General features: G+C 56.9%; 1 protein-coding gene across 5 annotated transcripts in view; it reads left to right on the top strand.

Annotated features, from left to right (window-relative positions):
* Positions 1-4,680: 4,680 nt before the first annotated feature.
* The window catches only part of PRRX1 (paired related homeobox 1), a 64,457-nt gene continuing 54,877 nt past the window's right edge, over positions 4,681-14,260 (top strand). For 2 of the 5 annotated variants that reach the window (XM_016147139.2, XM_036234671.1), the window contains exon 1: positions 5,471-6,039. In XM_016147139.2, coding sequence (XP_016002625.1) covers positions 5,799-6,039 — 241 coding nt within the window. In that variant the 5' untranslated portion in view covers positions 5,471-5,798. Of the gene's footprint in view, positions 4,808-5,470; positions 6,040-14,260 lie in introns of those variants that run through there. The other 3 variants (XM_036234670.1, XM_036234669.1, XM_016147137.2) reach the window with 3 other exon arrangements.

Here is a 14,260-nt window from a genome sequence, read left to right as displayed (position 1 = left end):
CAAATAAGTAGTGAAATCAAGAAAACTTAAGGCCAAGAGAAGATTTAAAAAAAACAGAGGAAAACTCCTGACTCAAGGGATTCCTTTTCCTTGACTTTGGGTTTGCTTACTCAGCCTGCCATGTTTAATGGAAGTCCACATTATTTTCTAATTATAGCTTTAATTATACTTAGGTTAATATATTTTTTTAATTTTATTTTTTTCCATTAGTTGCAATTTATTTTCATACTTATTTAAAGGTAATTTCTAACTTTATCGTCTAGTCGTCAGAAAAGACCTATTTTATTTCTGCTTTTCTGTGGCTTTCTTTTTGGCATAAGCTATAGTAATAGATGGCACCTGATCGTAATAACCACAACTGGTTCAACTCCTTTTAGTTCAACCAGTCACAGAAGCCAATAGAATATTCTTTGACTAATACTCTGTTAACAGAATATTATACACTTATTAGCAAGATAGTTCACGCCTGCCTGAGATACTGAGGTAATTAAACTCAAATGAGATAAGATCATTGTTTCTGAAATGCCACTTAAGATTACAAGAGCCGCAGGGGGAGGGGCCCAGGAGAGCTTCTTCACTCAGACACCAAGTCTCCTGCTCAAACAGTGAAGCACGGGGACCCTGTAGAGCGCACCCTAGGTTTCACCCGTTTTCCTGTCTCGCTGTAAATGCAGATGTACTAGGTTGTCAACCAAGAGCGTTGTTATGTGAATGAGGGCATTATTCTCTTGTTTATGCGTCATAGAACCTGTGAGCTCTCACGTGTGATCGTCATGTCAGCTTATTAACATGTCGGGGTGTACACGTCCTGGCTTCCACCTTGGAGGGGAACCCGCTTAGGGTGGGGGCATCCTGCTCACCAGCAGGGCAGAGTCCTGCCAGCTTCCAGCACGGGCGGGGTGGGGGGGGGCCATAATCAGTGCCAAAGTTGACTGCAAATAGGACCACCCAAGGGCCTATGGCTGGGAACCAAGCCTCATTCCTACCTTGGTCTGGTCTAGCAAGTTTCCTTGCTGGTCTCAGCTTTGCTCCCACTTACTGGGGAGGAATACAAAAACGGGAGTTATTTTAAGGAGGGTAAAGAAGAAAGAAGGGTTGGAAAGCCACTAGCGGATGCTGGAAGGGTCCTAAGGAAGAGGATTCTGGTTGGTTACATCACCCAGGGCTTCAGATTTTTAACAAATATTGATGGATGGATGGAAATCAAAGGGAATGCCAAGGAAAGATCTGTGTGTTCAGAGACTGAGTTAGAAACTCTCTCCTTCCAAAGCTTCCCAAAAGGAAGTTGCAGTGGGAAGCAAAGTGGTAATTAAGGAAGGAAACAGGCCCGGTTCTCTGGGGCCTGGGAAGTCCCCAGGCCAGGCCGATCTGGGAGATGAGCTCCACTTCTCCTCTCCTGACAGCTTTCCGCCAGATGGTGGGTCTGGAATCCTAGGGGTGCTCAGTCCTCCTGGTTGCTGCAACCTGAGCCTGGAAAACTTTGGTCCACCAATTTTCCTTCCCTCCACCCCTCTAGTGAGCAGGAGCAGGGCCAGGCACAGTGACCCTGGAGCTCTGAGAAGGAGCCCCGGGCGCCTCCGAGTGCCTGAGCTGGGCACTGGTTCCGAGGGTTCGGGAAAGTCTTCTCCCACCCAGCCAGCTGGCAGCGGGAGCCCGGGCCAGCGCCGCTCACGCCTTTCACTGGGTGATGCGCTCACCGCCTGGTCTTGAATCCATCCCTGTAGGGTTATCCTCATTATTATTTTTTAATTACAGTCCAGAATCTCAATGAATTGATAATGTGGGAACATTATTAGGGTGTGGGTCTAATCCACTAGTAATTGTAAATAGGAGGGAAAAAAGGAAAGAAAAAAATTAATTCTGCAGGCTCTCTGCCTGGAAGATATGCTTTCTTGGGGACCCTCCCAGCTTCTCCCCTCCCCCAGCACACCCTGCTGCTCTGACTCCCAGCTGTAAACTGGGCAGGAGCTAGAGGACTTCGGGGCTTGGTCCTTGCAGCTGGGCAGGAGCTGCCTTCGGGAGGGGTTAAGATCTCCAAAAGCCTCTGGCACCCTTGGGGCCTCCGTAGGATTCCCCCCAAAAGCCGGCCGGACGGTGAAAGCGGGCCCTGCCACCTGCCTGGAGACCCTGCCCCAACTCGGGAACCTCCCTTTCCCTGGGCACCCTGGGAGTGTGCCCCCAGGTCCCAGCGTCTGAGCTTGGAGAACGCCCTACCGCCTGCCCCCGCAGTCTTCGGGGGCCCCCTCCATTCCTGCAGAGGGGCCCTTGGGCCCTGCCTCCCTCACTCCCAGCACCGGCGCGGGCGGGAGCGGCCCACACAGTCGCCGCTATCGGAGTCCAAGAGACGTTTAGGGACGTGCGTATAAACGTACATATCTCACATATACATGCACACATTCGGTCGACGAATACTAAGCCACGGTGTCTGTTTTCGTTGAAACCGTTAGCATCCTAGCTGCCACTGGCGAGATCGGTTGATAATGTCACACGAAGGACAAGTGGGATCAGGAGCCACTAAGGTGGCTCCTGATCCCTCGGGAGGACACACGGCGGGGGTAGAAGCGGCGACGTCCGCTTCGGTGCCCAAACGAACGTCTCCGATCTGTCGTCCGTGGCGCTACCTATCGGTCACCCACATGGGACAAGGCAGTGTCTTCTGAAAGGCGATGTGCCCCCAGCTGGAAGTCTCTGGGTCTCCAAGGGAGGCAGCGACACCCGGGTATCAGAAGCCCCTGGCCCGTCCCCAGACCTCTGTCGCAAAGGGCAGTTCGGGCGGTGTCAGGGACACGAAAGGAACGCTAAAATGCAGCCGTGCGCCCCAGGGTGCGCAGGAGGCAGAGGCCAGGGCCTGCTCGGGTCTGCGGACAACCCCGGCGGCGCCTGGCGCGCGCAGGGACGGGAGGGGCGGTCCCTTGGTCTTCGCCCCACGCTCGGCCAGCAGGACACGCGTGAAAACCTCTCCGCGCGGCTCGGGCGCGTCCCTTGGAGCCGCGGCACGGACGCGCGTGGCGCTCGGCTCAGGCTCCCGGAGGCCGCGGTGGGGGGAGCCCCGCGGAGGGCAGCCGCCTCGGCGCGGGCCCCGCAGGCCCAGCGGGGACGCGCCCGCCTCCCGCCCCCGCCCGCTGCCCCGCTCCGCCGCCGACAGCTGTTTACCGCTCCGCGCCCCGGCCGCGGGGGAGGCGCGGCGACGCGCGCTGCGCACCGCGCGGCGCTGGCCGGCTCTGGGCTCCCGGTCGGGGGCGCGGGCGGGCGGGCGGGGGCGGAAAGGGGAGGGGGCGTGGGTGGACTAATGATGAAAAAGCCTCCTGCGTCCCGGCTCCTTAATTAAATGCATGGAAGGGGCCGAGGCGAGCACATCTGGTTTCAATCCGCAGCCCTTTGAAGGCAGCAAATGTTCTTTTCCCAGATCGGGGCTGGGAGTTCTGGGCTCGCCGTGGCCCTTTGGAGCCCAGAAACCGTTTGCACACACGCGGACCCTTCTTCCTCTCCAGTCGAGCCTCTCGGCTACAGGAGAATAAAAAAGGGAAAAAGTCTAGTAATCAAGGGGGAGGGGGTGTGTGTATGTGTAAGGAGCATAAAACGCCACAAATAAGCACTTAATACTTTACCTACTCGTCATATAGTAACTCATTTCTAATGAGACTATTAAAGCTGTTACCAAATTCCAACAGGTCATGAAAAAATCGCTCAGCACCTCTCTGTCCTCTGGCAAGTGAGAGCTCACAGACAGGCGACAGAGCGTTATCCGTGGGCTTCGGAGGGGGCCCCTCCACCCCGCCCCGCGCCCCGTGCCCTGCCACGGCGCGGGCTGGACCCCGAGCCCCGCACCAGACTCTCGGGCGAGCGCCCCGCCCGCTCCGCATCTGGGCAGCCCCGCCGTCCCGGACGCGCCTTAGCGTCCCCGCCTGGCCAAGCGACCTTGGCCTCACTAAAGAGGTTACGGAATTGGCCGGATTGCGGGGAGAGGGGAGCAATTGTGCTAGACGCCTAGAGTCCTCTCCTCCAGCTAAATAAATATGTAAATGTCCTACCGCCTGGGGCGGGGTGGGGAGGGAGCTCCTAGCGGGACGCAGGGAGAAGACTCGAACGGACCCTGCGCTCTCTCGGTCACCTCCCCCGATCTGCCTCGGCCCGCGGAAGAAGCGCGGGTGGGGGGGGGAGCCCCGTTATTATTGCTCCTGTTATTTTATGACGGTATTTAATAGGCTGTCTCCACGGAGCCAGCGCAGCCCGCATACGCCCGCTCTCGCCCACGGCCTCTCTCAGACGCACCCCCCCCCCCGCCGCCCCTCCCCGAAACTGCTGGAGCGGCCAGGACGCCTTTGCGAAAATGAAAAGGCAGAGGGAGAAGAAAATCTGATCGACGTAGTTGTGGATTTTTTTCCCCCAGCAAGTTTCCCCGCAGCTGTTATCAAAACATGCAAATGAGCTTTTCCGACAGGCGCCTAAGCGAATCTGGAGGAGTTAACGCAGGAGCAAAAAGAATCAGCCCGTTGCAGGGGACTGTGGGTTTCAGTTCGCAGTCTTTCTTCCCCGTGATACTATTGCAAGGGAATGATAATTAGACCTTTACTTAAAAAAAAAAAAGTCCGAAGGGGCTCGCTTTCTCTTCCCTCCCTCTTCCTTCCCTCCTCCCTCCCTCCCTCTCTCGCTCCCTCCCTCTCTCTTTCTCTCTTGCTCAGATGTTGGCAAAGGGGCTTTTTCTTAATCAGACTGTTTTTCGGTCCGAGGCAAAGGAGGAAGAGGGAGATTGCGATGGAGAAAGGGGGTCTGTAAAACGTCAGGCGCCGCACAAAGGCTTCGCCACGTAATTACAGGCTCCTATTAAGCCGAGCTCTGCCCTCCCAGGGGTCTCCAATTTTCTTGTATTCCCTACAAAGCCTCCTCTGCATGCCAGTTTGTGCCTTTTGAAGTGCCAGAGCTTCTTGATCCAACCGAGAAGGAAAAAGGAGCTCGGCTGGAAGAGGGGGAGAGAGAGAGAAGGGAGAGGGGGGAAGCCCACCGCCACCTTCCTCCGGACTCCCGAAGTCTTTTTCTTTTCTTTTCTTTCTTTCTTTCTTTTTTTTTTCTCCTAACGAAAAGTAAAGTGAGAATCCTGCTCTCCAATACATCTGCAAGACATCACCCTCTCGTCCTGAAACTTTAGTCACTCCTGAGAATCCGCAGGAGTGCAGAGAGGGGGAACACGTTTTCTTGAAGACGTTTTAAAGCTGGAACAAGCCTTCTTCTGTTGGTGCTTGAACTCTTGCCTGGGAATAACTTTTTTAACCTTAAAAAAAAAAACCCACTGCGATTCTTCCCCGCCACCCCTCTTCTCTCTGCTTGTTTGCCTGACTCCCCCGCCCCGCCGGCCGCTCCTCTCCTCTCTGCCCCGTACTATTATTTTTAGCGTGTGCGTGTGGACGCTGTTGGAGAGGTGGACGGAATTTTTTTTTTCCTCCCGATTTGTAGGGTGACTTTTTTAATTTCTTTTTTTGGTGCGGATTCTCTCTCTGGATTGCGCCGGACTTGGCCTCAGGAAGGCAACTGAGGCCGTTACAGGCTGCGGGCGGAGAACGCTCTGCTCTGCACAAGGGGGTCCCCCGCCCTCTCCCCGCTTTTTTTTTGTCCTCCCCTCCTTTCTCTCTCTCTCTCTCTCTCTCTCTCTCTCTCTCTCTCTCTCTCTCTCTCTCTCTCCCTCTCTCTCTCCACTCCCCCCTCTCTCTTCCCCACTCGGCTCCTCTCCCCCCTCGCGCCCACAGCGTTTGGTGTTGATTCGAGCGGGAAGAGGGGGGTGGGTGGGATCGGAGGGGGAGACCATGACCTCCAGCTACGGGCACGTTCTGGAGCGGCAGCCGGCGCTGGGCGGCCGCTTGGACAGCCCGGGCAACCTCGACACCCTGCAGGCGAAAAAGAACTTCTCCGTCAGTCACCTGCTAGACCTGGAGGAAGCCGGGGACATGGTGGCGGCGCAGGCGGACGAGAGCGTGGGCGAGGCGGGCCGGAGCCTGCTGGAGTCGCCGGGACTCACCAGCGGCAGCGACACCCCGCAGCAGGACAGTGAGTGAGGGGCGCGCGCCTGCGGGGCCGCGTTTCGCGGACGCGGGGCGGGAGCCCGCCCTGGGCCATGGGCAGGAGGTCGGGGACAGAGGCGAGGTGGTGGCAGCGGCCGGAGGGCCCGCCGCGGCCAGGGGGAGCGGGACGAGAAGGCGCGCGCCGGCGGGAGGCTCCGAGGCCCTGCGCTCGGCGTCTGGGGCTCCGCGGGCCGCGGGGCCTCGCCGGGGCCGCCGCCGCGTCGCGGGCGCGCACGGCCGCCAGGTGTCCCCGCCGCGGGCGGCAGGGGCTCCGGGAAGGGCGCAGACGCGGGAGCCCGCCGCGTTCCGAAAGGCAGCGGGGCGCAGATGCTGAGCCGGGCTCCTCGCGGGTGGCGCGTGCGGGTTCGGGGGCAGAGGGGGCAGAGGCGGCGGCGGCGCGGGACACGGGCTTGGGGGCGCGCCGGAGCACCCCGCGGTCTCGCGAGCTGCCCTCCGCCGACTGCCGTTGCGCCACGTGCACGTGGGGTGGGTCGGAGATCCCGGCAGGGTCAGGGCCTCAGCGACTCCTTTACGGGGGACCCAGCTCCCCGCCCGCTTGATCCCGCACCAGGGAGATGCGCGGCCTCCAGGGTCGAGCCGCGTGCCACTCTCGAGAAACTCTCCCTCTTGGCCCCAAGACCTCCAGAAAACTGCACGCACAGTCTCCCTTCCCCATACACCCGGACCGGGGAGTGTCGCCTCGGGTTCATAAACGCGCCTTAAAACGTGACTGCAAGCGTGTCCGTACCTCCGCGAGTCGGTAACAGACTTGTCACCTAACATCCCAGGTGACGCGGGCTCAGTGTTTCCTCCATGAGGTCTGCAAAGGCCTGAACTTGGCTCGAAGTTGCGAAATGAGGTTGATCTCCTGCCCTGTCATCATTCGCCACTGCTATTTTGTCTTCGAATTTGGAACCTGTGGAACCCAGAGGCCTGGCCCGCATTCCACGGTTTTCAAAGCACACAGCCAGTGTCAGACTCTCAGCAAATTGATAGACAAAGCAACGGGGCCCAGAAACAGCTGGAAGCGAGGCCTGGCAAAGTGGCGGCAGCGGCGGCCACGCCAGCGCAGGCCGTGGCGAGAGCCCGGCTCCCCCGCAGGCCGCCGGCCCCTTGCCCTCCTCCCCGGTCCAGGCCTGGGTCCCCCTCAGAGCTTCGCAGCCCAGAGCAAACTAGGGCCTATCCACCCTCCCACCGGCAGAGGCAGAGGGCACCTGGAGCAGCCTTGCCTGGCTGGTCAGTAGGGGGAGGTGGGCACCTTTGAGGAATGAAGACCCAGGGTCCCTAACGGCCTGGTCAAGGCTAGGCACCCAGACGGGGGTTTCCTTGTGGAGGGCACTGGTGGAGGGTGGGGTGCTGCTTGTGCTGCGGGCGTGGGCAGCTTGGGCGAGCTGTCTGCATGGACACTTTCGACTCCAAGAAAATGCACTGCAAACCGGGATTATTTCTAAACGTTTCACTAGGGCAAATTTAAGCGTAAGGCGAGTAGGGAGGATGGCATGCTGCGTTTCCCTGTGCCTGTCGCCAGCTTCTCTAATTCCGCACACTTCTTGTTTCACCGTGGCTAATGATTAATCGCAACACCGATCACTATTTGGAGCACTGCAGGCTGGGCCCACAACAAAAAAACAGGGTCGTGAAGGAACTGCTGTGGAGAGGAGCAGGGTGGGGCGAGAGAGACCAGTTCGGAGAGCAAGCAGAGGGCCGCAGCGAGCCCGGGGCCCAGGCTGGCCGCGGGGTGCAGGCTGCCGCGGGGCTGGAGGGATGCCTGCTATTGTAGTGGTCTGGCTCCGCGTGGTCACCATGGGAAGGGAGCCGGTCTTTGTGGTGGCCTTCCGATGGGTACAGAGCGAGGCTGGGCCCTGGGCCGAGGAGGCCCACTGGGAAGCGCCTCCATGCTGAGGCAGAGGTGGCACTCTGTGCAAGGAGCCGACCCAGGGGTGGCTTCTGAGGCCCAGGCCTGGCGCAGCTGAGACACTGGGCACATGGCTTCCACTGGGGTGCTCGAGGACATGCGAAGGGCAGCGGGTGGCATTGGGGACCCTGTGTCCTCCAGGAAAAGGGATAAGACCTTTTCAAACCTGCCAGCTTGATAATCGAGCCCATCTTGGAGTTTCAAGGAGTAACTCCCCTAGTGGGGAGTGGACCCCGAAAAGGAACAGGTTTGGAGGTCAGGCAGGGGGTGAGTGCTTGAGGAAGGATGGTCGAGAGACAGTTACAAAAGGAAGTCGCAGAATTCAGCTTGAGGTGATAGGGACTAAGTGACCAACACCCGGGACTGAGAAAGTAGCTTAGAAAACACACACACACACACACACACACACGCATGCACGTGCATATGGCAGGCCTTGCTCTCAGCGAAGGCAGGGGCCTGGTCTAACAAACAGTCCGTTGCTCTTAGAAACGGTGTTTCCTCGTCCTTCTTCCCAGCGCTCCTTGTTCCTCGGTGAGAAGAGGCGGGCAACGGCGGGGACCCAGGGGCACCCTTGTCCCTAGTTCCTGGGCCCCCACCAGAAACTGCCCCGGGGTAGCCGGTGCCCATTCGGCCTGCAGGACCACAAGTCTGCCAGGGACGGTCAGTCAGTGGGTCAGTCAGTCAGGGGAGAGAGGGATCTCCAGGCAGAGGACTAGGGCTGGGCCCCTAGCTGCAAGGGACAGAGACGTCACAGGAGTCAGGAGCTCCTCACAGCCTCCAGGAGTCTGTCTGCTCCAGACTGGAGACCATAAGATAATCTCCTTCTGAGAGCTGGGGACCGTTTCGAAGATGCCTTTACCCTTCCAGCAAAATGGAAACAGGTCCTTCCTAAATTTACTTTCGGACCGAAATGAGTAAAACAGACTTCACTTACACCTGCAATATTAGATCATTAATACTGCGGATTTTCGAATTACGACCTGGGCGTCCTTGGCAGAGAGGAGTGGGCTAGCCCATCCAAAGGGAGGGCTCCCGCTGACCTCCTCACTGGCCACCCGGATTCTGCACCCCCCCTTGGCTGAGATTCTCCCCAAGTCTCCCCTCCCCAGAACGACTTCTTTCTTCTGTAACTGGTTCTCCCAGCCCGTAAACTTCTCACACTTCTAGGTTCAAGCACCTGAAGAGTTTAAAGAAACGGTTCTTTAACACTGTCAGGAATTCAGTGGCTAGTAGGAGAGTCTGGCCTGTGCAGGGGGCGGGGGAGGGGGGGGGGTGTTAGATCAGGCGCAGTGAGGGAGAAGAAAGAGGAACAGGTCATAAAAACAGGCAGACCTGCTCCTAGGAGGACGGTGCATCCCGCTGTCATTTCTTAATCTGAACTTCTGCAAACTCTTAAAAAAAAAAAAGCGCCTGCCTTCCACGTTCCCAGCCTCTAAATTAGTGAAACCAGATTGTCCTAATAAGACCTTTTGTTGGAAACACATGTAGTCATAAAAAGGTAGACGGAAAGTCAATTAGACACGCGCGCGCGCGCACACGCACACACACGAGCCGGCGCTGAGCCTGCGCCACCGGGAGCAGCTGGGCCCCGGCCGCCGCCGCGCCGGGCGGGATGCAAATGCAGCACAGCCGCGCGGGAAATTGATTTGTCACAAAGCGAGAGGTATAAACGCGGTGCGCAGGACTTGCCGGCGGGATTCCCCCACCGCACCTCCCGGCCCGGCTCGGCCAACGCCTCCTCGCCCGAGGAATGCCCAGGGGAGCAGGGACGTTCCCTAGGGCGCTTGGTAGTTGCGGTGTGCACCAGTTTATCAGTTTCCCTGGAGTCTCAGCGTTTGCAACACCTGTGGCGCCAGAAATTTTCTTGGCGGTGCCACCCTGGGCCCCTGGAGCCGGTGATGGTACCCCGACATTGGGCCTCGATTATCTTGACTCAAGGGGGAGTCGAGATAATTTTATCGTTTTAAGGGTAGCCTGGAAAAAAATATTCTCTTTATAAGAGGCAGTGAAATCCAAGATCAAGGGAGGTCACTGAGTCCCCGAAGCCCAGAGTCAGATCCGGGGAAGTGGCGAGTCCTGTTCATCTTACATGCAGGGGCAGGGGCTGGTCGGCCTCCTTCTCCCCCTCGTTTTGGGGGAATTGACAGTCTAGTGACTCCCGCCGCTCTGGAGCGAAGGAAGGGAGGTGGGCCTGCGAAGTCGGAGGCCCCAAGCTGCGCACACTCCCCGGGGCGCCAGACCCCCGACTCCCGGAACCAGCCGGTCGCTGCCTCCGCGTTCATCTCTCGCTTCCCAGCCCCGAGCGCCTCTCCCGCGGCGTGGCGCAGCCAGCCCTGCGCCCGGCGACCTCAGCCTGCCCCTGAGCGCTCAGAGCGCAGGGGCATCGGGCAGGCGGCAGTGGGTCACGCGGGTCCCCGCGGTTCCTCCGTCTTCCCAGGGCCGTCATTTTAGATTTTACAACCCGAGTGAATAACTCATCTCCGGACTAACAAGATGTCACCCACTCACCCCGCCCCCCACGAAAATCCCCTAGCAACTTCAGGACCCACGGTATCTTCCTACGGCCACTGGCTCAGACACGAGTTTTGAACGTCGCTCCCCGCCAGCCGCCGCCTCCGGGACCCCTTTTTCACATTTAAATGACATCTGTAGATGTTCGACAACAACGAAGATCCCTAAACCAATATGATGTTTTTTTGGAAGTTGTATTTCCTTTACAGCTCCTCTTCTACACCCTGTTTCCTTGCTCCCTCCTTCTGCGGGGCACCCCACCAAAGCAGACCCCCAGCTCTAGGAGGCCACCTCCATCGCCAAGGGCGCAGGCTGCGGGCACCAGGAATTTGCAAATCTGTGTGCGCGCTGGTGCAGTGACCCCGCGCGCCTCCCGCCCGTAGCGGCGCCAGCTTTTACCCGCTTGAGAAATGTGTGTTTCTCATTTACCCTTTTGGATAGATAGAGTCATCAGAAGCCTTAGAAGGTACAACTTTTAGAAACCGGGGGATTGTGTTTGTAGAGGAGATAAGGCTTTCGTTCTGCTTATTTATTTTTTGCAGGGGTGGAAGAATTGTGGGAGGAAGAATCCTTCCCCAAGAAAAAGTGAAAGAGGTGTGTGTGGGGCCGGGGGATGGGGGGGAGTGGGAGGGGGCGGCGGCTCAGCATCTTCCATCTAAGCCGTTTGTAAGGTCGACCATGGCGATCTCGGTGTATTCCTCCGAGCTAGAGCTCAGGCATTTACAGGAACTACACAAGGGGCCCACTCCCTGAGACCGACCGCTTGGTGCCCAGACGTTCACGGAGCCACCTGTGCGCGCACGCCATTGTGCGGGGCGCTCTCTGTCTCGAAGCGCCCGTTTTAATTTGTTGCGGGGGCCGAGCACCATTTCCATCGTTTCGGTGACCCTTAGCTCCCTTTCCAACAGCACATCAACAGATTACGATTTGTCCACAAGAATTTGCGTCCTTGTAAACTCAAATAGTTTAGAGAGCAGACTAACGACACTCAATTAAACACCAACGGTCTCAAACGGTAATAATATCATCGAACTGCCACCGCCGCCTTTGCCCTCCACGAGCTGTTTCTTATCCAACCGGTCACTGCGGCGATACATTGAAGCGGCGCCTGAGAAGGGACAGCCATTGGCGTTTGGGGTCAGCGGGTTTGTTTCCAAAAAAAAATGTGTGGAAGTTTTTGATTACGAAGTCCCTAGTTGTCTGAATCTTCGCAGATTCTTGGTTCCATTTGTCTGATTTAGTGAGGCAGCCGCAGGGAAGTAGTCGTGCAGAGAATTATGGACTATTGATTTTAGGTTTAAGACTTTTAAAAAGTCACTGCATTTCACTTATCCTGGAACCACTTTTCTTGACGAAACAAAAAATATATATATATGGGAAGCGATTGCAGGGGAACAAAGGCGCAAATGGTGGTCGGGGAAGGAAACTTAATGAAAGACAAAGAAAACATGTCAGAACGAATCAATCACATACACATGTGACTTTCCCGGGAGATTCCGAGGACAATCGGAATCTCAAGGATGCTGCTGCTCCTGCGGTTCTCAGATGGGGGGATGAGAGTCTGGGTTTTGCCGGCCACCCTGGGTGCCCGCCGACTCCTCTCAGCCCCTTCGCTGCACCAGGTAACGAGGGAGCTGTAATTCCCAAGATCTTTGGGGCTTATTTTTACCATGAGTGATTTGCCCTGACTCAGCTACAAATGAGAAATAAATTTGAAAAATGTGTGTTCGTTCGAGTCCCCAAGATCCAAGTTATGAGGAAGGACAAGGACCGGTCCTCTGGTTCCTATTTTGTCCGCTTTCATGGAATTACTTGCAAGTGAGTGATTGGAAATTTCCTTAACGGGCGGGCACAGAGAGAACGCCTTGCAAGGCCCAGACTGGAATGGAGACTCCCGCCCGGGGCGGGCGCATCAGCAGGCTCTCTTTGAATCTCACCTTTGGGGTCTGGAGGGAGGAGGGAGTAAAATAGGACAAATTAATTCTTTTAGTTTTAGTTTAAAACAGAGCCCATGGCATCTTAGATTTTAATGTTCTCCATGTCGGGCGGGGGATGTAAACGCCCCTAGCCCACCGCCGCCCCTGGCCCTTGTCCTCTCAGGTCCCAGGGAGCTGGGGCACCACTCTCCACGGGGTGGCATGTACCCCAGAGTCTGGCGAGATGCGCCACTCCTTTCCTTCTCCCACCTAAAGGGGGCGCACTACCTCAAGGCTGGGGCTGGGACCTAGGGTCCTTCCAAAACCCCTGGATTCCTTCAGGGGATACATGCCGAGGGGTGGGGGGCCCTCTATACAAGTAGCAGGAGATGGGAAACAGAAATATGAAGATGCTCCAAGGACAACATGAATAGATGCTCGCAAGCGTCTGAACAGAACCATGGAGGTAGCTGGTAGGCGTTCTGCCTTCCTCTCCTTTGAAATGAGGGTGGTCAGGATTCCAGGGCGAGCTGGAAGAGGGAGAAGGGGAGTGGGAATCGATGCGCCAAGGTCAGTGGCAGCCACGGCTGCTGCCTGGGTTCCACGGGAAAGAGAGAGTTGTCCATGTGGAGGTGGGTGAGACATTTCTGCATACGAACCCCAGGGAGACAGAGAGCTGGCAGTGTTGGTGAGAAGCTGCAAAAGTACCACAGAAACCCTCACAGCACCACCAGGAGTCTCCAGGCGAGGCGGAACACTGGCCACCCTAGACTTAGACCCCGGGGGGCGGGCGGGTCACGAGCTTTCTCTCCAAGGAGGAAAGATAGCGGCCCCAAGTCTTGCACATGCCTGAGACTTGGGGGCCCAAAGCTGTTCCCGATCCCCAGATCCGATTTCTGGCCTCCACTGATCTTCCCTTTGGGGGAAAGACTTTCCAGACTTAGTGGACATGGGAGGATAAATTCTTAAGCCCGCTCTGTAAATGTTAGAATTTTCTTTCTCTTGTCACCTCGCCTTGCCACTGAGGGGTCAACAAGACAAGGCAACGCTGGGGGCGACAAGGCTGCAGGATGGAGGTGTCGTCGTCTTGGTCTGGACGGTGGTCGATAACACACCTTCCAAGATGACCTGAGCTTAGGCGTTCGCTAGATACAAGTACGAGGCCAGGACGGGAAAGGAAATTGCCTTCCCACAAACGTTTGTCTGGGTGTAAAAACGTCACCCCCATCCGCTTAATTTCTCATCATCAGTCACGGTCATTATATTTTAAAGGACCTCACAGTGCTGGAAGGTGGTGTAGTTATAAATAAACACAAAAACAGACGGGCGCTCTCCCAGCGCTCTAAATATATATGGGGAGGCCAAATTCTTTCAAAGAGGATTCAGATATACGGCTCAGAGGCAAAGGGGCGCGACTCAATCAAAACTTGAGCCCGGATATGCTAAGTTTAATCAGCTTGACTGTGGGTAAAGCGAAAGGCTCAGCCAGCACTTTGGACGTGTGCACAGAGAACCACATTTTCTCCAGTTTCCATTGGATTTAGCCACTCAAATTCATGCTGGCCGGCGAAAGGCTTGGTAGGATTGGCTTGGGCCCGGCGGGTGGCAGGGGACTCAGAGTCCCCATGTCGTGTTCTTGTCCACTGTCGTTTTCTTCTTTGCCTTCTCTGGGCCCCACGTGCCCCTCCAAGACCTCTGTGCTGCCGAGAAAATGGGTGCCTCGGGGCCAAAGAGGACCCCTAAATACTTGTTCCCAGGAAAGGAGAGGCCGTCGAGCTCGGCGACGTGTCCTGCGCCCGGTGTTCTCAAGCGTCTTCCTCTCTGATAACTCATTTCGTAACAGCCCCGTCTGAGACTTCCCGGGA

The sequence above is a fragment of the Rousettus aegyptiacus genome, unplaced genomic scaffold, assembly GCF_014176215.1.
Source record: "Rousettus aegyptiacus isolate mRouAeg1 unplaced genomic scaffold, mRouAeg1.p scaffold_m13_p_17, whole genome shotgun sequence".
Classification (NCBI taxonomy): domain Eukaryota; kingdom Metazoa; phylum Chordata; class Mammalia; order Chiroptera; family Pteropodidae; genus Rousettus; species Rousettus aegyptiacus.
The sequence above is the reverse complement of the archived record's forward strand: the minus strand, read 5'-3'. Positions and strand labels throughout refer to the sequence as shown.